Consider the following 24,199-nt stretch of genomic DNA (forward strand, 5'->3'; position numbering starts at 1 on the left):
TGAAAACGCGTAGCAAAATTGATTTAATAACTCCATTGCGGACATTTCCATCACTTTATTATTATGTCTTTAGAATGCAAAGCCGCTCTGCATATCGGAAGGTTTTATCTCTTCTTTTCTTGGCTCATTTCCTATCGGTTACAAGACGAACACAAATGATTTTGTTTTCAATTTATAAATAATTATGAAAAAGGCAGAAAAAACAACTATTATCATTCAAGCTTTAGTGTCCTATGCATTATCCAGAATTATTAAATATGGAGCATAGGGTCCCCAAATTGAACCTGCTTTCTAGTTTTAATTAGTTCTGACGTACGGAAAAGCCTAATGACCGAGCAGCCAATTTTCTGGCGTTTTGTTCGGGAAACCTGTGGTCGGTTGTAAGGCAAGAAGAGCTGGGGAGAGCCGAACCAGGATAGGGGATGTGGTGGAGGAGGTCACATGATCAACCAAAGGGAAACCGATACACAACAGAACCAGCCCCACGCCCCCTAACAACAACAACTAAACTAGGCACAGATAGTCGAGGATAACTTTAAACGTTTTCGAAAATAAATCAGGGTTTTGGGTCTGAAACCAAAGCCCATTTTTTCCAGTTCAGAATTAACACGGCCGTTATTCAACGTTTTTTTTACAGTTTAAAGCCGTGCCGTAATGTCTCTTCCTACCACGGTTCTGCCACGTAGTTTACCAGTATGTTAGAAGTGTTACCATTAGATGTGTTTAGTTTCGTGGCATTTTTCAACTCAACTGTGTCACATGAATGTTTGATCAGATTGATAAAAACATCACACTTCTTAAACTCTAAATTGCAGTTCTTGATTTCAATCAAAATACTTGAAATCTCCTTAACAGAACTGAATCCTCAAAATTATTATGTTGCGTTCTTTCGCTCCCTTTCTTGATATGTTTAAAAAAAAAACCCTTTAAAAGATGAACTGGGGCATCATGTCATGCGTCCTAGATATCCCCATTCCCACATAGACACACACATGTTTCGTTTCTGAAAAATCTTTTGGACAATTTTCTTCTTTATTTTTTTTTTTGGTAAATTACTTCCTTGGACATTGAAGATTGAATTCAAAAACCACAAGCAAGCATTAAAATGCAATAATTCAGTTAACGTAGTTCACTAATGAAAACTACACAGCTTATTTTGTCACCTGTTTCTTCTCCAAGCTGATCGTATGCAGGGAGGCGGACCTTGGCGACCCCACTACACATCGACCTCCTACAGGTGTGCCGCGTCTATTTGTAAGGTAAGACAAGCGTCTTTTATCGTTATCGTTAAATCAAATCAATCTATTTACAATCATCTATATTGAACAGTAATAACCTATGTACCTCTAGAAATAAGAGGCTTATTGGCTTGGGTGTTAAATTTGCTGGCAGGTAGTCGGCGAGTTAGACTGGTCGCATACTGTTTGAAAATAGCTAAAGAGCTATGGTCATTAACCGAGAAGCAGGTATCTCTTTCCATCCTTAGGAAATTTGTGTTTTTGCCAGCTAAGTGGTAATCTTGGTGGTTTATACTTTGTAAAAAATGCGCGCAAAAGTTTATAAAACATCATCAATTTTAAATACTTTTAACTTTCGTCTGTGCGAAAAATGTTATATAGGTTTTCGTGAACTTTAGCTACAGATTTGAAAAAGCCACGGGTTGGGCCCCCTTAAAAACGAGGTCAACGTAACCAGGCGCGAGAACGCGGCGGATCAAGACCTGTGGGGGTAGGGGTAGGGAGAATATATACTTTCTCTTCTCTTTATATCACTTACTATATCTAATACTTGCTGGCACGTCATCTTCGTTGATTTAGAAACAGAAAATAAAAACTGAACTTTTTCTTTCCTGTTTTACTCTTGACGCTCAGATTACCATTTACTTGCTTTTTTCCAGAGTTATATAATCGTTAATAATTCAATTAATATTGCCAACGGAGCTAAAATGCTATAACGAAATAATTCTTTCAATGGTTGGAAAAAATAAATGCATCTGTTGAAAATGCTGCACTTAATAGAGACTGTTGTTTTTCTTTAGGCCGAGGATAGATTAAAAACATGTATCTCACAAATAGGATGTTCTGCCAATTGAACGTTAAAGAATATTTCGGATGTCGTTTAAGAGTTAAATAAATTTTGTTGCAATTAGGTGGAGGTTTGGCTATGGAATTTTGTTTTTACTGATTTATTGATTATTTGCTTTACTCAGCTGTTACAAATTATTTGATGGTAACAAGAAGTGCCAGTCACCACATCACCATGGCAACATTCTCTCTACTCCTTGTGCTAGTGGTTCTCCCGGCAGCCATCCCGACCAGTGTGTCAGTGGATGAGGTCACTTCCTGTCCTGTGGATAAGTACATCAATGGCTGCAGTGTTCCTGGGGATTTGCCGTTCTTCTACAAGAAGACATTCACACCAGCATGTCGAATGCACGATGTCTGTTACCGATGTGTAAGACTTCATGCCATACTTGTCTAAGCCTTGTATCGACTTGTACTTGTACGAACATGACGGAAAAACATGACATGATGCTTTAAATAAGCCAATTTCACATCTAATAAGGCAGAAAATTCCCCTAAGTACTTAGTGAGTAATAGCAAACAAAATATCAAATGCGACTTTTTTCAAATGAATGCGACTTTTTGTAAAAAGTGTCATTGAAATTTGTGCTTATCGCCCATGAGCACATACATAGCGCAAGGATGATCAAGAAAAAAATATCTTAAAAAGCCAAAATCTGGGTATGTGCATTTTCGGCCTCAAGTTTTGTGTTTTAAAAATCAGTCCGGAATACGAGGAACCGATGGACATTGTAAGAAATTGTTTTTTTCTTTCTCTATCTCGGTAGATGATTTTGTAACACTCCAATACTAATAGCTCCGGTCAGTCCAGCCTATCTTCCATTTTTCTGCCTGCTCTTCTTTTCTTTATTTCTATGATCCTAAGACTTTTCAGATCCGCAGGCCTATAGAGGATCCGCAGACCAACGGACGTCTTTGTTGTTGATTATATTCATAAACTAATCGCCAACGATCCACTTTGGATGTTGCTTTCTGAGGGGTTTCGGTAGAAGATTTTGTAACAATCCAATAATAGCCCCGGTCAGTCCAGCCTACCTTCCTTTTTCTGTCGCCCTTCTTTCTCTATTCCTATGATCCTTAGCTTTTTCAGGTCCGCAGCCTTTAGAGAATCCGCAGACCAACGGACGTCTTTGTTGTTGATTATATTCATAAACTTCTCGCCAACGATCCACTTTGGATGTTGTTTTCTCTAGGTGTGTGACTTATGGGAGTTGGAATAGGGAGGCACCCCCCTCGGCCAAGAATCGCTGAATCCTAGACATTTCGCATATGTGATATTTGTCTGAGCATCACATCCAACCCCAATCCGGGTTACCCACCTGTTTCTAATTAAATGGTGCCCGTCAAGGATGTTTAAGAATCTTTGGGAGTCTTTAGCTTTTATCTTTTGTATTGTAGTTTAACGTGTATGATTGGAAGAAGGATTCCTGCGACGCCGTCTTCAAAGCCAACATGTACAGTCTGTGCAAGGAGAAGTATGGGCCTTCATCTGTTTTCCGTGTCCGCATTTGTCGCCGCGCTGCCGACGGGTATCACCTTGCAGTGGCAAAATTAGGAGGAAGTCACTGGGACAAGTACAAGGATAGTAAATTTGCATGGTGTAATATGCCTTGCGCGGTAAAGATTGGAGACCCTGCTAATACTCTTAATCCTTGAGAATGTCATCAGGCTGACGGAGAATCTTAATAAAATCTACATAAATACATTAAGAAAACGTTTTAGTTTTGATGGTCTGGTACCGAGAAATCTTAGTTTCTTTTCAGGGACCTTCTCAATTGACTAAAGATGGTCACAGTAACTGTTTTTCTCTTCTGATTACAAGTCATAAAGTTTACGAAGCCCCTGGGGTACGCTCACCTTAATTAAATGCTGTTTTCCAAAAAAGAATATATTATATCCTTATATGAAAGTATTATATTGCATTTGGGAAAAAGGACAATTTTTGGCTAAATTTTCTAAGCATAATGTTTTTCATTAGTTTTCTGTTTCTGTCTTTCCATTTTTATTATTATTACTGTTTTATTTTTTTGCCCGCAAAACAGAAATAAAATAAAAACAAAAGCAATAATATGCGCTTATTCTTCCCAACAAAGATGGCTTTGCCAATAATAATACCCTTGCAAATAAAAAAAAATAAAAAAAAATTAGGGACATCTAGATTATCCGGTTAGCAGAGCTCTGTACTCCGTGAACATCTCGCCAAAACTTTTCCGGTTGCAATGCCCTTCTGGCCTTTTGGTTTTCTTCCGGTAAATCAGCTTAAGTCGCTAAATAAGACATTGAGGTCAAAGGACTAACCTTACCATGATCACGTGGTCTGTGAGTGTCAAACACTTTCAATCAGAAAACAAATCAAAGGCAATTTTCACAGAGATCAAACCCACTGATCAAACATTACCGCTTTCTCGAGCAAGGTAGGTTACGAACGTTTTTAAATTATTCGACCATATACAGTATTTCTGTGTCAGAGAATGTCAAAGAAATGTGCAGAGAATAGGAGCCTCTATATACTAGTTCGATCTAGAGCTACAAGAGTTCACTTCTAACTGGCATGGTCTTTCCTGGTTTCACTTGAACAATTTAAAACCATAAATATTCAGTGGGAACTCTAGGATTTTTTTTCCGGGGCCTGTTATTATAAGCCAAAAAGGGCAAGTGTAATTCTTCTCGTTCCATGGAACCCACGAAACTATGCGTGGTTCCTCCCACTGATACCATCTACTGCCTCCAATTGAGAAATTCTGTGTGTGTATTCTTTCAAATATAACTTATTATTTAAGAGGCATTTGCGCTATGTAAACTGTAATTTAATAAGAAATCAACTCTTGTTTGTGAAGCGACAGGTGAATGAAAGTTCAAAGATGCCGACGACACACGAACACAATTCGCGACCAGTTGCCATGAGAGCGGTTGCTATGATACCATTGCTATTCATGATACTAGCCGCACTCCCGGCGTCCCTCGCGAGCAAAGTGTCCATTGATGTCGTCACATCCTGTCCCGTTGATGCACACATCAATGGCTGCAGCGTCCCCGGCGATCTGCCCTTCTTTTACAAGGAGACGTTTACTCCGGCTTGTCGAATGCACGACGTCTGTTATCGTTGTGTATGTATATATATAAATATTGTAGGGGACGAGGGGGTGGAACGAGGTTGTTCTCATGTTGTTCAAAGGCTAGGCAGAGTGTTTTAGTTTTTAGGAGACATGGGGGTGGAACGAGGTTGTTCTCATGTTGTTCAAAAACTAGGCAGAGTGTTTTAGTTTTTAGGAGACATGGGGGTGGAACGAGGTTGTTCTCATGTTGTTCAAAAACAAAAACACTCTGCCTTACCCTGGGTAGAGCCTCTCTTCGCTATAAGTCCCCGTCCGGAAAAAATGCTATAACTTCTGAACCATAGCAGCTAAGAGGCTAAAACATGGTTACTTTTCCTAAAACTTATCTGCGGATGTTTTGATGCCATTGACATCTCGAGGAGACTCTCCATGTTAGCATGGCAACCGTGTTTTCACACATAGGTTTCCCAAAAACTAAAAAATAGTGAATTTTTCATATTTTAACCCTTTTTCTCAGATTTAAATGCCTCTTTTGACTTTATAAGTTTGTTTAGGCGACAAGTTTCAAAACAGCGCTTGAATTTTTTACCTCGGATATTTGGGGGGAGGGGTGGGGGTAAATTTTGCCCTCTCAAGGCTCGTTGTTAAAAATTTCACTAGATTTACTAGATGGCACGTTATAAGCTAATATTATGTATTTATCATTACCACGAGCAGTAATACATGAATGCAAATATTTTTTCTGTAATAATTATTAATTTTCTTTTGCAAAAATCACAAGATTCCAAGATGGCGGATCCAATCGTATCCGATCGTATTTGTGACGTCATTGTAACGTCATAATTGATTCGACCACACCCAAAATAAGGCGTGACGATTCTTTGCATGCTGGTGATCATTGTCTGTAAGTTTGATGGTCCTTTTAGCCCCCCCCCCCCCCCCCCCCCCAGTCACAGACAGCTCAAAAAAGCCCAGTCTGAATAGGGTTAAAGAACATGCTATGTGCATGTAGAGGCCCAGATATCGGAAAGTTATTGTTCTGTGATAGTCTGGTGCGTTCTAAAATTCAGAATCAAAATTGTGTCCATAATAACAACCTTAGATATTATTGCAATTGATGATCATTTCTATTAAAGAAATTAAATTAAAATTCTCTTCCTAGTAATTTATTAGGTATTATATTTTTATATATTTACTTTGGGTAAATGGTTAAAATTGTTTTTGTTTATTTCTCAGTCAAACGTGTTTGGGTGGAAAAAAGCTCCCTGTGACTCCGTGTTCAAGGGAAATATGTACATCCTGTGCGAGAAGAAGTACAAGGTCCCTGGCATTTTTTTTGGTTCCTTTAGAGTCTATCTTTGCAAATTAGCTGCGGATTTATACACAAAAGTAGCAAAGACGCGAGAGCTCGGTGGAGGCCATTGGGACAAATACAGCTTCTCTAAATTCAAGTGGTGTAAGATGGAATGCGCTGAGAAAATGGGGGATCCTTCAAATGAACTTAGACTTTGAGACGGCGTGGACCATACGGGAAATATGGAGTTTTGTGTTTTTCCAAAGCAGTGAGCCAATTTATGCCAAATCGAGTCCGTACTTATTAGTTTTGCTCTTTAAGGATATGTTTTTATGAAAGCGGAAATAAACTAATAACGTCGTTAACTCTTGTTTGTTTTATCCTGTGGCCAATACCAGGGCAAATGGTCAATCAGAGAAGTTCCGAAACGGCTTTTCTAAAAACCTGAGAACGAAAGGTGGAATCCCTAAGATCCGAGAATTCTAGATGCATTACAATATGTCGAAAAATTCAACATTTCTTGGTGTCATTCACAAATCACATAAACCCTATGTACCCCCCAAAACCAAAAGATCCCTATGATGTTGGGCTTCCTGTGGTACTTTTTTATCCAAGCTCTCGCGGACAAGTCCCGCCAAATCCAAAAGTTCAAAATGAATGACAACGTTCCCAATTGTTTGGCTTTAAATAAGGCTTTCTGAAGACATGTCGACCACAAAAGACATCTATGAAGGTAAATAATTTAATCAGAAGTAATCATGGAGTGGCTTAGGGGCATAAATGAGTAAATTATGACAAAATTAACTTTCATCACACTTGTTGTTTTAGACTCGATTCAGGCTACATAATTCTCCAAGCTTTTATATTTAACCTTCGACCCCATAGTTCACTGTCCGATACGCAAACATCTCACAAATATATCTCTTTGAACGAAGAAAGTTTGAGAGGCTTGTCTACGAGATATTGATAATTCTCGCAGTAAAATACTAGACACTACAAGCATCAGTTTGGCTCAATGAGAAATTTATTGAAATGATAATACAATAAAAATGGTGAAGGCTGTACTGAAAACAACCAACAGACTTCTTAGCCCACTGTTAGGGTGGGAGGGTGAGAAAGGAAAATAGACTATAGTAAATAGATGGGTTAACTCAAAGTCCTTTCGCTAGCACTAGCTGGAACATAAAAGACAATATCTGATTACAGTGTGAATAGTACGGTACCAGGTACCTGCCTCACTGCCATAAAAGGAAGTGCGAATTAAAAATTTTAATCTGGTTATCAAAATAGCCCGATTTCTAGTGATTTCCTTGTGGATATGCTTAGCAAGTAGCGAATCTAGGGGAGGGTTTAAGGGGTTTAGCCCCCTTTGGGCTTCCAGAAAGCCATAACTTATGTAGCAAAAAAAAATACCCCCTCCCCTCTTTGAAAATGAGCCCCCCCCTTTAGTGAAAAGCTCGATCTGTCCCTATTTAGGTGGCAGGGACATGGGGGGGGGGGTGGAATTCGTGAGTTGTGTGGTAGACAGGGGCAATGATGATGAGATGCTGGCCTAGCAATGTTGTTGCTGTTTGTACACATGTTGGTAGCTGTTGGTAGGTGAAGCTGTCTGCCAATATTCTCTTTGTCTTGTGATCAGCCAATTATAGCATTGTCTACAGCATTGCTTTCTGATGTTGACATTGCTTGCATGGGGCATTATATTTGCAATAAGGGTACTAGAGCTAGCAAATGAAAAAAAAAACATCCGATACTCCAATTTGTGTAATGCACTAGTCAATTGAACCCCCCACCCCCATAGTCCGAGGAAGGGTGGGACATTAGACTTTGACCCTGTACAGACAACAGTTAACAAAAAAAAAATGGCAAAATAAATTATCTATATCTGGCATTAGTTATATTTCATATTTGTTTCCCCCAATTTGTCATGCAGCTTGCCACACTCTGATACATGGAATTGCTTGCTACATAAAAGAGTCCCAAACCAGAAACTGACATGACTTTTGCAAAGTACATTTGTGATGTTATTCATTTGTTCCCAAGCCCCCATGGTGGGGACAATCCAAGAGTAAAAAAAAACTGTCAATTCCCCCACCCCCTTGGGACAGATTCTTGTTCAAAAGTGCTCTAAACCCTCGTGTTAACCCCACACTTCCCCGGGACCATGGAGGAGGGGGTTTCAAATGACTAGTGCATAAACATGTCTTTGATATAGTTCCCCCCCAAAACAACAAGGAGTTTTGTGCTGAACTTGGAGTGGAATTCTTAAGCCTTTCTGAAAGATTTTCTTGTATCACATGACAAACCATTGACCTCTTTCTCCTAACCTAAATTTGGTTACACAAGGGAATGTAACTTTGCTTTGTTCCTGATCCTGTGTTGGTGTTGGTAGGACAGCTTACCTTTCAACTTATTCCTCCGTAATATGCCTGGGAATACCACTAATGGACCGATAAAGGCCAATTCTAAGTAATTGTTAGGCAATGAAATGGCATATTAATCACTTTTGTTTAGTACAGGGTATATGCTTAAACCCATAAGAGACAACCATTGCAAACATAAGCAAACCATGTACCACTGTCTGTTCACTGATTTGGGTGGACATTTAAAATTGGGCCCATGCTGCCAGGCACATTTTACAATTCTTATAAAAAAAACACAAATGCATCATTCTTAGGTTCTTAGCAAACTTTATTTCAAGAAATCTGTCGATACGAATACCCTCGTTTCTATTTCCTCTCACAAATATAGTCTCTATGATAACATTTTATTACATAATCTCTATCAGAGCATTACATAGACTTCCCTTGCTACTCTAAACACAAGACAGTTGTATAAGAACTCATATCCAAAATTGACCCTTCAGTCAACACCACCATATTTACAAATAAAACAAGTGGGGTCCATCCTAGGCCCCATTTTATCCAAGAAATTTTCTTGTTTTGATAATATTGACCATTCAATTACAGTCATTATTGCTGTGCATAAAAGCACATATGAATCTGATTAAACAGATAAGTCTTTCTAAAACTTCTATTTTACATGGTTTGCGTTAATCTTCAATCTGTATTACAGTAATTGAAGCAGTCGAATGTTTAATTATGTCTTTGGCAGTTCTAATTTTTTATCTCACATTTTGTCTTCTAATTAGTGTTTTGGGATTCAACCAAGCAAAGATCTGGGTGGCTTACTCCATGACATATAAATTATTTAATAATGCTATTGTCGTAAATCATTTTATCACATACTAACATAACTTATTTGGTCAATAACAACATTACATTGTATTATCATGTTTAGTTCATATTGTGAAATCGGACAACCGGTCCTTATTTTTGCCTTTAGTTAGCCGTAATCATCCTAGAACATATCATTATCATTGGTTTGCCTCTTTGTAACTTTGATACTGCAGACTACGTAAGAAATAACTATAAGATGAAGAATTGGATTACCCTTCGAAAGATGGCCATCAAAGACCAAGGACCTAGCCTTCACAGTCAAGGCCCAGCATTTTGCAGAAAGTGATATTGTACAGATATATTCTTTCCATACTTTTGGATTTACGTCCACCCTCTGGGTTTGAATGCCACATCCAACCAACAAATTCCTTCTAAAAAGCACGATGTTAGGCCCAAGCCGCCTCTGTAACCAAGACCTGTAGCCATCCAGGCCTTAGCTTTGACTGTGCTTTTGGTCATCTGGGCTTTGACTGTGCGAGTAAAGGCCCTGGAACCTGCCCTCTCTATTTACAATAACTCCATAAACCTGTTGTTTGCCCTATACAGAATCTTATTATTGTCACGTTTTTTATAAAGATGGAGCTTTGAATGGTCGTATCCATAGATCATCCATGATTCTTTTCTCCTCTTTCTTCTTCATCCTGTCCAAGATGTGGTCCAACTTAGTACCTCGTTTCTTGCGCTTACCGTACTCTCTCAAGACGTCCACAGAATTTGCGGTGTCGGGCACACACTCGTGACAAACCTTGAGATACTTGTATGCATCATTGCAACTTGGATCATTAAAGAAGACGTTGGAGGCTACAAGCTCACACACCTGCTGGTTCCTGCATTGGTTGTTGATCTTCTTGAGTACGTTATCCGTGTCCGTCTCGCACGGCTTGTCGGCGGTCAGACCGATTGGGGCATTTCCGCATATTTGTTTGTCCTCACGTCCCCAGAAAGCTCGTTTGACGTTGACCATCTCATATTGTTTGCAATGAAGAAGAGTGCGCTCTCCCTCGCAGATATAAGAGCAGTTCTAATAAAAGATTTGCATGTATGTCAGCGATACCAGGGTTGTTATATAGCAGAAACATGATAATTCAAACCTCCGTCGGGTGTTCTTGAAACTAGAATAAGAGGTCGTACATGAGAGTAAACGATAGTATGATCTGTTATAAGGATACATACATTCCAGTGACTTAGCATGTATAGCGTGATTATATGCGTGATCGTAAACACTCTTCAATGACCTAGTGCGTTCCACCCTTCTAAAGGCTTAAAACCATCAGGTATGCGTATGTAACAGAGAGACTTGTGAAGCAAGGAAAAGAAACAAAATCTACGTTTTACTACATAGCAAATATAATTCAATCTTACCGGCATAATAGCATCAGGACCTGGGGGTCCCATATAACCGATACCTCCACCAATACCCGGTGGCCCGGGTTCTCCGGCTATCCCGGGAGGTCCTTGGGGTCCTCTGTATCCCTTGAATCCCGGGTACCCTGGAGGCCCAGGTGGACCTTTTGGACCAGGTACCCCATCAGCCCCAGGGGCGCCGATGTCCCCATCAGGTCCTACAGGACCAGGTACTCCGGTTTGCCCGCGATCTCCTGGTGACCCTGGTGGTCCTGGAGGCCCTACTGGACCAGATCGGCCCATGAGACCGCCATAGAAGAGGGTGAGGTTTTGTTCCAAGATCTGGCTGATCATGAAGTGGTCCAACATTTGTTGATCGACGGTGTCGCCTGCTTTTGGCCAACCGACTTCTTCTTCCTTCTGAAAATAGCATTCAATTCAACATCAGACCAAAACGATAGGTTTTGTGCTAGGATCCAAGTGTGAAGGGGATAGAAATATTTGCAGTGAAATTATCTGAACCATGACGGATGGATTGTCTTTATTTTATTGTATGTTGTATTTCTGGTTCAAATTAGCATAAATCGATCACGTCAGTTCTTTACATGTAACATGTATCTTTTATTGGAACGGCATGTAAAAAAAGGCGATTAGCATACCATTCCATATTCATACACAAGCTTCGCTGAACATAAGTTGGAAAAATTTTGGATCCATAGATGAATAAATATGTACATACCTCCTCTTCAACGGCCTCCTCCGTTGGACCAACATCCGTACTTCCGGTCGAATCGTCAAGATCGGGAATATCATGCCTGTTTTCACCAGACACATGTTCGCTCGCTGATCCCTCTAGTAACGGCTCTCCTCCACTCTTCGCTTCCTTCTTCCCGTAAAAATTTATCACTGCCTCATTGGAATTACTCACAGGGGTAAACTCCAGGGTCCCAGTTATTCCGGAACCACTCAGGGAGTCCCCTAGCTCAATTCCAGATCCCGCTCCTGAGCCAAGGGCAAAAGGCACGCTGTTGAGGCCAGCGGCGCTGAGAGCAGCCTTCAGCGCTGACTCCTTATCAAGGTTGGAGATTTGAGAGACAGCTTCTTCTGGTTTCTCGGTGTTCGTCTTTTTTACCTCGGGAAGAACCTCCTGGTCCTTAGAGAAGCTACCTGAGTTGTCCTCCTGTTCTCCAGATCCAGAAAGGTTGATCGTATCGTCCTTGCCCTCGCTACCTGGGAGAGGCTTAATGGTGTCTGAAGCTTTCTGCTGCTGTACGACTGGTTCCGGCCTGATCGGTATAGTGGCGGCAGGCGCAGCTGTTGTTTTCGGCTTCTTTACCTTAACGTCTCCAGGAATGGCAGCTCCTGACCCGGAGGATGCTTCATTGTCACCACTGGATTCCGTCACGTCATTTAGAACAGCTGCTTGTGTCTTCAAACTCACCCCGGCACCAGACGAGACAGGGGTATTGACCTCAACTGCTCCCGAACTATCTCTTTCTTCCATTACTTGGGAACCGGAACTAACGTCATCACCTGAACTCATGAGCTGTAAATTTGCATCATTTCCGTCACCACCCGGAAGCTGCTGCTCAGGTTGTTGTTGGGCCATTCCCGATGCAGTCTCAGGGAACCCAAGATCCATGCCAGATCCCTCGGTTACCTTTTTCACCGTGTTTGCTGTGACAGCCACTGGCGCTGCCTTTGCAATGGTGTCTTTCTTAGAACCCTCGGCGTCATTTGAATCCTGCCCTGATGCGGAGCTACTCTCAGCGTCCTCTCCATCGTCACCGGAGACACCATTTGCAAGGTTGTTCATGGTCATAAGGTTTGGCCCCATGCCACCAACACTTCCGGGCAGCTGCTCCTCATTCCCATCAGCCATCAAGTCTTTAGAGCCAGACCCCGAGATGTCCTGCTCCTGTGGAGCTGCTGTCGGACCAACTATAGTTGGTGGCGTAGCTTCAATTGTGGACGTCGCCTGGTTCTGCTTCGTTCCGGAACCAGAATCGGAGCTAACTTCCGTCTCCACTGACCCCGTAGTTGTTTTCTCTGGAATAGCGTTAGACTTCTGGTTGCTAGCCTTGTCATCTGATGCCGATCCCTCTAGCCCTGTGATATCTTTGTCTGCTCCGACACTGCCTGGTAGCGCCTCTTCGTCATCACTATCTCCAGATGCGTCCTGGTCCTGTGGGGTTGGTTTCGTTTGTGGCAGAGCATTTGCTTTAGGCGCTAAGCTTGCCTTTGGCGCGACTTGTGAAACCTCTGGGACAGGGTTACTCTGATGTGCTTGGGGCTTGTCGGCAGTTTGGGGCAAAGTGTTTGCTTGAGCTGCCTGGCTTGTTTGTGGCACCGGAGCTTGGGCTTGAGTACTAGCTTCTACCATTAGAGAGTCTCCAGACTCCTCTTGAGGAGCAGCAACTGCAGCGGTCTCTTTAGGGACAGTGGCTTGAGCCATCAACGAGTCTTCAGTGTCCGACTCTGCAGAAGGCTGTGCTTGCTTCATGGAATCAACAGCTTGTTCTGCTGTGCTAGCAACCGCAGGCGCTTTAGCAACATCTTTGGCAGCCTTCACAGGAGCCTTGGCGACAACTTCGGCAGCTTGAGCAACCGGTGTCTGCTGTACTTCCTTTGCAGCATTGTCTGTAAGCTTTGGTGCCGCAGAGCCTGACCCAGACCTGATTGTCTGCGCCTTGGCTTCATCCTGTTGTAGGTTGGTCGCACCTCCGATGCTGCCTGGTAAGAAGTCCTCGTCACCAGACTCCCCAGTTGCGTCCTCCAGGGTGGCCTCTGCACTGTCGTTATCACCGGAGATGAAGCTCATCCCGCTACCGCTCTCAAGCGTCACCTCGTCCTTTCTGCCTTCAAACCCTGACGCTACTTCCTCGGGCACCGCATTGGAGCCACTCGCAGCGTCGGCACCAGATGCATATCCACTTGCTGCAGGCGTTGGGTCCTGGATTCCGCCCTCACTCCCTGGGAGAACTGGCGTCTCGGATTTAGCCTCGTTTTCGTTATGCAACGCGGAGATAAATGCTGCCTCGTCAGCCTTCAACGAATTAACGTCTGGTGTGTGCTTGTGTGAAAGTCTTGTATGTTGGTTGCTACCGATAGTCGCCTTTTTCATAGGAATAGGAATCTGTTTGATTATCGTTTGGATTAGCACAGGCGGTGATGGCGGTGGTGCCGGTGGCTGCATAGGTGCGGGGTCAGCCGGCTTGGGGTGATAATACGGGGTGTTAGGGTGTGGTACCGCCACCTTTGGATTGTGGCGGGTATTCGACAATGGAGGGTGCATTGGATCCCAGGATCCGCTACCACTCGCCGCATCCTCCGTTTGTTGCACATTGGTTGCACTCTCACCCCTCGATATCTCGCTTCTACTTTCAGAAGCGAGCCCATAACCACTGTCATTTTCCCCATCTGCCGAATGGGATGCCCCAATCGACTCAGTATTCCCCGAGGTAAAGTCTTTTGATTTTTGCGTGTTCAGTTGACGCCTGAATCTCTCGATTCCTTCAGATGCCGGTTGAAGACCCGCATCCTCGTCCCCAGCTACAGGAGCTAAACTTTCTAGCACTTTCATTAGATTAATGTTTGAGTCTTTGCGAAGCTGCACATTGTCCGGGACATCGGGAAACAACTGTTGGTACAGAAATTTCGAATTAGGGATAAATAAATCACTACAATGAGTAAAGCGTCATTTGTATTCCGTGGGCCACGATAACGAGAATTGGGGAAAAGGGATAGTGAAGCAAGCTGCTTGGTATATCGAAAAAAGTCATGGATTAAACGTGGCCCAAAAAAAAGCATCGTGCACAGGTTTCATGTGTCGCTGCCCCTTTAACCATTGATGGTCAGCTATATTGTCAGGCCTAAGATTTTGACTCTAAGCGTTGCCCAAGAGAAATCACACATTATGTGCAAACTTGATGAATAACTTCTGACACTACCCCTTTAACTACCATTTTGGGAGCCTGTTCGCCTAACGCAAGTCATACGTTTTGGTTTTACCGGAATTTAGAAGGTCAGATGCGGGTGGAATCACATACCAAACCCGTGAAGAAAACTGAACACATTTCTCTATCTATTTACACACGAGTGGTGTTAGTTTTAACTAATGTTAGACATTACGATTCAGCTTACCTCTCCTCGTACGATGCAAAGCAACGCGAGCACCGGAACGGCTATCCGAGCAAAAAACATTGTCTGGGAGGGAAAAAATCAAATAAATATTAATACCGTTATTATAGGTCTTTTATGTATTGTGTAGTGGCCATTTCTTGGACAAATGGCTGAATTGTGAAGTATGAAACATGAAATTTTCGCCTTCGGTAGACCGGTGAGATAGAGGTCACAGGTTCAGTGATTCGGTCATCGTTAAACACGAGAACCTCAAAACGACGAAGGGTACAGATTTATAGAATTAGAGTGGAGAACAGAAAATCCTATACAGTATTATAGATTACATAGCGAAAATGAATAGATAGATAATTTCCCGTTTACTAAGAAGGGAGATTTTATGATTTGATGTTGCATTTGCAAAGTATTTTAGTTTTCTACAAATAATAAAAGTACAACAGTTGACCTCAATTCAACCTTACTATGTGTATCATTTTGTATTAGTTGAAAATGGCAGTTTTCTGGGAGTGGCCGTGTGAAAGCACTGATTTGAGTCAAAATAATTCATGCGTCAACTCTCGAAATTTCCTTTAAATCGATTGGAGATTTCCACTACAAACTCGCAGAGGTAGTCCAAGAAATCGCCAAGTACACTCTATATAGTTTGAATATTGCATTTTTAGAAATAAAGTTCATCTTCTGTGATGTCACTTACCGGAGCAAAAAGGGCACAAAACCCTCCGAGTCGATTGCGCGATCAAACCAACGATCTCTTTGCCGCGAACGTCTGTATAAAATCCAAACAAAACGCAGTCAGGGAACTGATGAGCGAAAGTGGCTGTATTTCAGAATCAATGTCAGATCGCTACCCGAGCGAGTATCAAGGGAGACGTTCTGACTTTTACCTTCGTAGATCCGGAAATTCTGATACGTGCTGTCTAGCTAAACGCCCCTTTCTCTAGATCACACAATCCCATGGTAGTTTCCCCCAACTGCCAGATATTCAAGTACAAATTCAGGCCAAAATCGTCGCACTTTTTTCTCTCTTTAGTTGTTAAGTTCAGTTTTGCGCGTTATTTTCCGAATCATGTCATTACGAAATCTAAGGTTAATGGCCGTGCAGAATTTAGCAGGTAGAATCAGCGCTCGATTTTGGCGTACACATCAGCGATCACAGCTTAAAAAATCGACGAATCTTATCACAATCTTTATATTAATCCACTGTTTACAATAGTATAACTTTGTTTAAGACTTACCAGAAATTTTGGGTTGAATTTTGTCAATTTACTGCGTTTTTTCACTCATGACACCACCTCCCTTCCAAGAGTCTGTTTTCATAAAGTAATGGGACGGAACGCCGAATGAGGTAATTCCCCTGGAATGCCCCTTAGGCGCGAACAACGCATGCGCGAAAAGCGCAACCCTGAGATACCTGCACTCGGAAAATCTCGCGTCAATTTCATGTAAAAACTACCTCGTGAAAAGTAATAGGATTTTATCAGAGAATATTTCAGGGGTCTTTATGAAGAGTTTTCCTTGTGTGTAAGGCACCGGTTAGTAGTCTGTTTGTTTATCCTCGTGAATAGAGGGGGCGACACATCGAGACTAGCCACCTGTCTATGTGAGCGTAAGGTCATTGCGGACGTACAAGGAAGCTTCGCGCAGCGTTCGACTCTCGAAAAAATAGGCACGGGAATGACATATGAGCGTATTTCTACTAGCTTTTTAACAGCACTCTGTTCAGCTATGTGCAGTTTATCTAGTCGTGCTGGTGGTTGGCGAAGAGGGGGAGATTTGCTTAAGTCTAGCTATTTGCGATCAGTTGTTGTTTAAAGTCATCGGTTTTATTCACGCCTTTGCAGCAGATAAATCTAACTAAATAAAAACTTAAAGTTTCGATTTAAAATTTTATGTTTCCAAAATTGGGTGCATGCTATTTAAATTTGTTGTGTTTCGAAGATATATCCTGAACTTGGAAGAAATGATAGGCTTTTATTTGTGATACACTTTAGATAGCTTCCATATTCATGGCTTTATATTTCAAATCTCCGTTTCTCCTTTTTCTCGATCTTTAAGTAATTTACAAGATTTTAAATGAAGCAGTGAACAAACGGAGACTGACAGTGAAGCCAATGGATGTGATGATGATTTAGATGATGATGAATGTGATGATGTTAACAACTTTGGCGATGATAAATGTGATGATAATGATGATTTAGATGATGATGAATGTGATGATGTTAACAACTTTGGCGATGATTAATGTGATGATGTTAATAATTTTGGTGATTATTAATGTGATGATGATAATGATTATTAAGATGATGATGAATGCGATGATGGAAATAATTTTGGTGATGATTGATGTGATGACGATAATGATTATTAAGATGATGATGAATGCGATGATGGAAATAATTTTGGTGATGATTGATGTGATGACGATAATGATTATTAAGATGATGATGAATGCGATGATGTCAATAATTTTGGTGATGATTTATGTGAAGATTTTAATGATTTTGATGATGAAGATAGGTAATCATGATTTCGATGATGATGAATGTGATTATTGATTGTTAATGTGATGCTGATAATTATGATTTTGGAGATGATGAATGTGATGATGATAATTTTGATTTCGATGATGAATGTGATTATTGATTATTAATATGATGATAATTATGATCGTGGGATGATGAATGTGATGATGTTTATGTTACTTTTGATGCTGATGATGATAGTGATGATGATATTATGATTGATGGTACTTTGATTCATTCATTTGGGCTAAGAACGGACAGGTGTAGTGGTCGGGGGTTGCTAGGGTGTTCTTTGCGTCCACTATTGGTCAAGGCTATTGGTGTGAAATTGCCGTTCAAACAATTATAAATTTTTAATTCTATCCACAAATCTTTGCTAAATCAGATTGGTATCTATGTTACGATAAATAGCCGTGAAACAAGCCACCTCCGGATGAATCGGCCCTTGTTAGAACACGAGTAGAGAGATTTGACTATTAAAGTGGGGATATTGTGGAGAGATGAAGCTCCAAGTTCGATGCTTGGGCCTTTTTGTTATAGCTTTTTCATTTGCTGGATTCGCTGCGTTAAATGCCTTCGAAAGTACTCTTACGGGCATCGTCAAGAAAGCCAACGTCACGGATCTAGCGTGCACTGGGCAGAAGATGACACTGCTTTGCGAAGAAAGCGAGGGTATAAAGATCAAATCCGCATTTTGGGGTCGAGATGATCCTTATGTTTGCTCGGACTCAAAACCGATCGAAAAGCGATGCAAATCCATGAACCCGAATTACCCCCGTGATAAACTCTCCTCCATCTGTGATTCGGAAAGCAGGTGTGAAGTAAAGGCGAATGAAGCGTATTTTGAGATGCCTTTATGCGTGGATGTGTCAAAGTACTTGAGGGTTGTTTATGATTGCATGGTAATGAGCGGTTTGGGCTTCTAGTGATGCTTGTTATCATTTGTTAAACTACAGAGTCTGTGAAAAATCGTTCGTATCGTTCGCTAAATTGCCGGAACTACGAAGTCTACGAAGTCTACGTCCTTTCTCGGTTCCCCCATCAAATGGCATCAAGGACATTGGATGCAAAGTGGAAATCCCTTCACACTCCGCAACTCTCAGCGGCCTTCTTTGGCGCTCATAGATATCTCTACCTCAAAAGAGCCCGTGCGACGTTAGCGGCCTAGGAAAGAATCCGCTGGATCCTTGAGCACGAGGGTCTTTATCGAGTCTTCAAAGGGAATAATATTTTACACTGTAAAAAACACATTGTCGTGGTGAATCATTTTCTAGCTCATGTTTCAGCTTTAATTGTTTCTTAAATATGTACAAGTGTATAGTTGTTATTGTTAATCATAGGGATAGGGCAATAACATGTTTATTAGACACTGATTAATGTGCTCTGTAGGACTAGATCTCTCTTTTCATTGTAGTTCGCAGCCTTTTTTTCTGTGAACCACAAGAGTGACATGTTCTAGGACCGGCGCTTAATTTCTTTTTCCGTGGAAAAGTAGGGACCTTGAGAAGCGCCCGAAAAAACCGCTGGGTCTCCGAGCACGCAAAAGCAACACCAGTCCCCCCAATTTTTTTAATAATGGGAATCAATGTTCCAAAGTCCTGCGCATTTGAAATGTTAATTATTATTTTAAAATTATAAGTTTGCATCGTTAACTTATAGCCAACAAATAGTTTAGATTACTCCGATCTCTAATGTGTAAAGAAAGGTAGCCACCCGTATTCAACGGTCACCTGTACGTTACCACGTCTGGATGAACAACACAATAAATAAATGGCACTTGGATCTTCATGCGCCTTCTTGGTTATCCTAAATAAAAGTTATGAAAAATCTGATAGTTATAAAGCATCAGTTTGGACCTAAGTTAGTCGACTGAGGAAAAAGCGGGTTGGTAAAAAGAAAATCAACGTGAAGTGCAAGCAGAGAGTGAAAAGGAAACGCAAGAGAACGGGACTGTTACTTGGTTTTCCTTCTGGTTTGGTTTTCACATTCTCTTCTCCGCTTTTTCTCTTTGTACTTTCTCTTCGCCATAGTTAAGGTTTAGAAAATCTACCAAAAAGCCAAACCCTCTTTCGGCGGCAATGTTCTTCATTTACAAGGATGTTGTTGAGAACCTTAACTCGTCACTCACTTATATCTAGTCCCTTTGCCGGGTACATTTGACGTTAGGTGTGAAGCGAGCCATGGTCTTGGGTTTCTCAAGCCTAATATGATCGTAAACTTGAACTTAACTTGAGTCTGTATTGGTACGTTGAGGTATTGCACGTTAGGGGTAGTACTCCATCTTAATGTTCATCAACATTTATATTTTTGACCAATGGAGCACTGAAGAAGGGTTTCGGTTTGATCATATATGTTAGTGAGAGTTAACCGTACCCAAAAAGGTTTCAATTTGATCCCATATGTTTCTGAGAGAGTTATGTACCCGTCATTCTGTGACAGTCATATCTCACTTGAAGATACTTCAGCACCGAAGAACAGCAAAGAGGCAGCTCGAAAAAGCTCTCAGACGCTTTCACTGTGCATAATTCCTTACTTAATGTACAGAATGTATATTATGCAATGCAAACCTGTATATATATACCCTATATACATTCTGTACATTAAGTAACTTCACTTATTCTGAATTAATGTTTTCAGCCAATTCCTATTCCCTCCACTTTCTGACCAGCTTGCAGCTAATTTCTTGCTTGCGTTTCTCTTGTTGTTGCCGTTCTTCTTTTCCTCCTTCTCTCTTTATTTTTTATTTAATGGTACCGAAAATATGTGGGAAAACGGAAAAATGTTCCTCCTGGAAGGGGGGGGTCCGCAAAATACGCTGGATCCTCGAGCATGTCACAACCTATTGAGCGCGGCGTCAGAATCAACTTCGAACCCAAGGTACAAAAGGTATTTGTGTCTATAAAAATAGACAATTACATTCGGCACGGTAGGAGCCGTGAATTAGAGATACCGCAACGAAAGTGTCTTTCGCAAACGAGATGTGTAACATACGACAAATCCGCTTTAATGTTTATGTATCTTTTTTAAGCGCTCTAGTCCCTTTCGGATAAAACGTCCATGTTTCGCCCGGTGTTTTCTTTGAGGTCGAAATAGCTTGCTTCTTGCTACCAATGTCGTAACGTCACTTCCGCCGCTCGTCCCAGACCCTGAGCCACTTCCGCTTCCGCTGGCCTCAACATCTCTGCGCATGCGCCCCTTTGCTTGTTTGCTGATGAAAAATCCTACGGAGAGTTTTCCACTTGAGTAAAAGCTTGCAAGAGATAAGCCCTGGTCGATGAGATGCGGCTTTCGCCTTACTGGGGATGACCTCTGTTGAAAGACAAAATATAATAGAATAAAATAGTGCGGCTATAGTTTCAGTAAGTCACTATGTCCCGAGTTTCTCATGGGTCACGTCCCAGTCAAAAAACTGCTGTTAGAGGAGAGACGGGAGCTTTGCCTGAAGAGTGGTTTCCTGTTCATTCGCCTTGATGTATAAGAACCCAGTTTTAAGCATTTACAAGACCCACGGGCCCCCTAGACATTCACGATTCCCAACTTACCTGAAATATGGGTATTTCCTTTTTACTTAGGAATGGTTCGTACAATTTGGGAGATTTGCAGTAGGGAAAGAGCCTTTTGAATTATTTTACTCACCCAAACTATAGAGCAGTTATTTCCGACGAAAATTTACGTCTCTAAGAATCGGTTGAGATTTTAAAAATATGAGTCAAATAAAGCGGTTATCATCGTATTTTTGAAATCGGGAAAAATAATTCGAAAATCAAGTTTTTGTGTGTGAAATGCTGAAATCTAGCCTTAGCCTTTTGAGGTGTGCGCATTTCTTTTAGAAAAGATTTCTTTATGAAGAGGTTAAGCCGAGCTCTCTTCTTTTATTCTCGAATCTAAAGAATAAGAAAGGCCAATAGAACCCCCGACCTTTTTTTTTAAGAAATTTGTCTTTAAAAATGATAGTTTCGAATCCCAGCGTGGCCCACGAGAAATTCAAAACGTCATGCGCAAACAAAATATGCGACTGTTGATGCAGTCCCTTTAAATAGCAAACTTACCACCAGGATTACGATGGAGCAGAAGGTACACAAGGGACCAACGATCTTCATGTTCTGAGGGGATCTAGAGGCAAAGATTGCTTTTAAACATCATCTACTCACGTGATTTTTAAAAACAGTGTAGAACAGACCGATTTTCATTTCCAGGTTCTGGGGACTAAAGTCCTAGTGTGTAATTCAGGTCCAAGACATGTCATAGGTAGGTCACATACGACTAATGCCGCATTCACACCAGCACTTAAACCATTTTAAAGGTGGTTCAATTAAAATGATTGAAATCTCAATCTCCCAAGAGTGGACAGAACCAAGAACAAAACTGAATAGACTGTGCTGTACATGTTACTAAGTGATCATTTAGCTAGTAAGAATTTAACACAATGAGAAACTTGGCAAGTTATTAAGCAAAGAAAAACCTTGTTTAACTAAACATGGCTTTGATGTGAATGCTGCATTAATCTTGCTAGATAAAAGTTGGACGCGAAGCAGGTATAAACCAGTTTTAACACATGGGCGGCGCACCGGGGGGGAGGCTATAACACCCCCAACCTTCCCTTCAAATTTTCCGCCATTTTTTTTTTTTTTTCAAAAAAGAGGGAAAGAAATTCTAAATAATGTTCTATGGCGTAAATTACCGCTGAATTTCCCTTGGAATTGATAAGTGTTCAAGGCTGCGCTATTGTTCTACTACTCCTTTGGAAATCCACATTCTAATGACAACCGTACTATGAATAAAAACACGAGACTTCTACATTAGTAAGTTTTGTATTTTACCAAAATACAATGAGCTCTCTTTTCAATTTACTCAAATTCCCTGAGGGTAAGGGAGTGATACCAGACCTCCCCCTCCACTCCCGCCACTCTTTTTCCAGCCTCCCCCCCCCCCCCCCCCCCCCCCCCCCGTCAAAAAATGGTCTAAGGCCCCTGACTATGCACGGATTCATAAAAAAACGAGCACACCAGACATACAACAGTCTATCTAGGAAAAGTGACAAACGGCTTCAGGGGCCTGGGAACGAAGTTCCCTTACATGAAAGGCTGTGCACAACAGTTCTCGCTTTTGTACTAGATATAACGTATAAACAAGATTAAACATTATTTAGGATTGATTAGTAATTAAAAACTGGGTTAATTATTGACTGAAAAGTTGATGCAACAGGAAATACATAGTACAGATTCTGAAATGGCCGAATTTAGTAGATAGACGATGGAAGTAAAGAGTGAAAATACCGGTCGGTAGTCACTAGTTTTTTTCATGTTTTGTCGGTAGTCAGTTACTTTTTTAACCGTTTGTCGCTGGTCGCTTAACCCCATCCAGGACCCTGAAATAACCACTTTTAAAATAAACTGATAACACGCATGCCCTGTCTCCGTCTTTTTTATGATGGTCAAGTATCTTCAAGTGGACAGGTAACACTTCTACGTAGCTTTTTGCGTCACGTCTTTTTGTGTCTTTTGTCTAACCATATTTTTTTGTATTTTGGTCGCATAAACTCGTTCTCAAATATTCATATTCTTTATTTTAATTACATTTTTATTTCAGTGATCGATCTGAATCCATTCTACTAGTTTGCTTGTGTAACACAATTTTTGTTGTTTAACTATACTATTGTTGCTTTCCTATTGTTTTATCAACATCTGCAACCAAGCGTGAGCAATGGAAGTCTTACCTTTTGATCCGTATCGCTGGTCAGCGCATTTTCTCAAAAGAATACTCGCTGAGTGATCTTTACAAGATTTTTCTCTTGTGGGCACCAGCCTGTCGCCCGATCACTAGATCACCTGCATGTACCTGCTGACCAAGTATCCGACATCATTTTCGTGACATGTCCAACAAGACTTGCGTGAAATATCCGACATGACTTGCGTGACATATCGTGAGTATCTGATCAGACTTGCGTGACATAGTATCTGATAAGATTTGCGTGAAATCTCCGATATTAATGGCGTGACATAGTATCCGATATGACATGCGTGACATATTATCTGATAAGTCTTGACATAGTATCTGATAAGACTTGCGTGACATAGTATCTGATTAAGACTTGCGTGACGTAGCATCTGATTAAGACTTGCGTGATGTAGTATCTGATTAAGACTTGCGTGACATGTCACCTTATAAGACTTGCGTGACATAGTATCTGATAAGACTTGCGTGACGTAGTATCCAATAAGAGATATTACATGGTAGCGCGCGGATACAAATCTATTGTTGAAGTACTAGGTAAAAGGGATGAGGATAGCCTTATTATTCCCTCTATCTCCCCCCAGTAGCTGACAGCAGATGATCAGTTCCATAGCCGTCATAGTTCCGTATCACTCAGCATTTGTTTTTATCTTTTTGCCTCGAATATTGTAGATTTGAACAATCCTATATCCTAAACTATAACCACGACCTCCGGGAAGCACGAAAAACTAAAAGCAAGGTAAATCGAAAATATCTCATCAAGCCAGAAAAAAAAATCCATACACAT

General features: G+C 41.2%; 2 protein-coding genes and 2 long non-coding RNA genes across 7 annotated transcripts in view; 2 read left to right on the forward strand and 2 right to left on the reverse strand.

Moving 5' to 3' along the window:
• The first annotated feature begins 1,157 nt into the window (after nucleotides 1-1,157).
• On the forward strand, nucleotides 1,158-3,793 carry LOC5519512. Of its 3 annotated transcripts, none has more exons than XM_001639290.3 (3): nucleotides 1,158-1,259; nucleotides 2,210-2,454; nucleotides 3,483-3,793. In XM_001639290.3, the coding sequence occupies exons 2-3, from the start codon at nucleotides 2,227-2,229 to the stop codon at nucleotides 3,738-3,740; spliced, it is 486 nt and encodes a 161-aa protein (XP_001639340.2). In that variant the 5' UTR covers nucleotides 1,158-1,259; nucleotides 2,210-2,226; the 3' UTR covers nucleotides 3,741-3,793. The 3 variants fall into 3 exon arrangements, with proteins under 3 accessions (XP_001639340.2, XP_032220175.1, XP_032220176.1); XM_032364284.1 differs by lacking the exon at nucleotides 1,158-1,259 and adding an exon at nucleotides 1,430-1,466; XM_032364285.2 differs by lacking the exon at nucleotides 1,158-1,259 and adding an exon at nucleotides 1,655-1,728.
• A 3,269-nt stretch (nucleotides 3,794-7,062) lies between these two features.
• Nucleotides 7,063-24,199, forward strand: part of LOC116603285 — a 30,172-nt gene continuing 13,035 nt past the window's right edge. Inside the window, exon 1 of the long non-coding RNA XR_004290529.2 lies at nucleotides 7,063-7,167. This is a non-coding gene — a long non-coding RNA (uncharacterized LOC116603285). The remainder of the gene's footprint in view (nucleotides 7,168-24,199) is intronic.
• On the reverse strand, nucleotides 9,108-16,556 carry LOC5519451. Of its 2 annotated transcripts, none has more exons than XM_032364277.2 (6): nucleotides 16,393-16,556; nucleotides 15,852-15,923; nucleotides 15,161-15,223; nucleotides 11,757-14,657; nucleotides 11,036-11,437; nucleotides 9,108-10,694 (listed from the first exon to the last, which is right to left on the reverse strand). In XM_032364277.2, the coding sequence occupies exons 3-6, from the start codon at nucleotides 15,218-15,220 to the stop codon at nucleotides 10,242-10,244; spliced, it is 3,816 nt and encodes a 1,271-aa protein (XP_032220168.2). In that variant the 5' UTR covers nucleotides 15,221-15,223; nucleotides 15,852-15,923; nucleotides 16,393-16,556; the 3' UTR covers nucleotides 9,108-10,241. The 2 variants fall into 2 exon arrangements, with proteins under 2 accessions (XP_032220168.2, XP_032220169.2); XM_032364278.2 differs by lacking the exon at nucleotides 16,393-16,556 and adding an exon at nucleotides 16,042-16,253.
• Nucleotides 18,943-23,543, reverse strand: LOC5519453. The gene is made up of 3 exons (XR_004290528.2): nucleotides 23,396-23,543; nucleotides 21,729-21,792; nucleotides 18,943-20,988 (listed from the first exon to the last, which is right to left on the reverse strand). It is a non-coding gene; the product is annotated as an uncharacterized LOC5519453 (long non-coding RNA).

The sequence above is a fragment of the Nematostella vectensis genome, chromosome 13 (assembly GCF_932526225.1).
Source record: "Nematostella vectensis chromosome 13, jaNemVect1.1, whole genome shotgun sequence".
In the NCBI taxonomy this organism is placed as follows: domain Eukaryota; kingdom Metazoa; phylum Cnidaria; class Anthozoa; order Actiniaria; family Edwardsiidae; genus Nematostella; species Nematostella vectensis.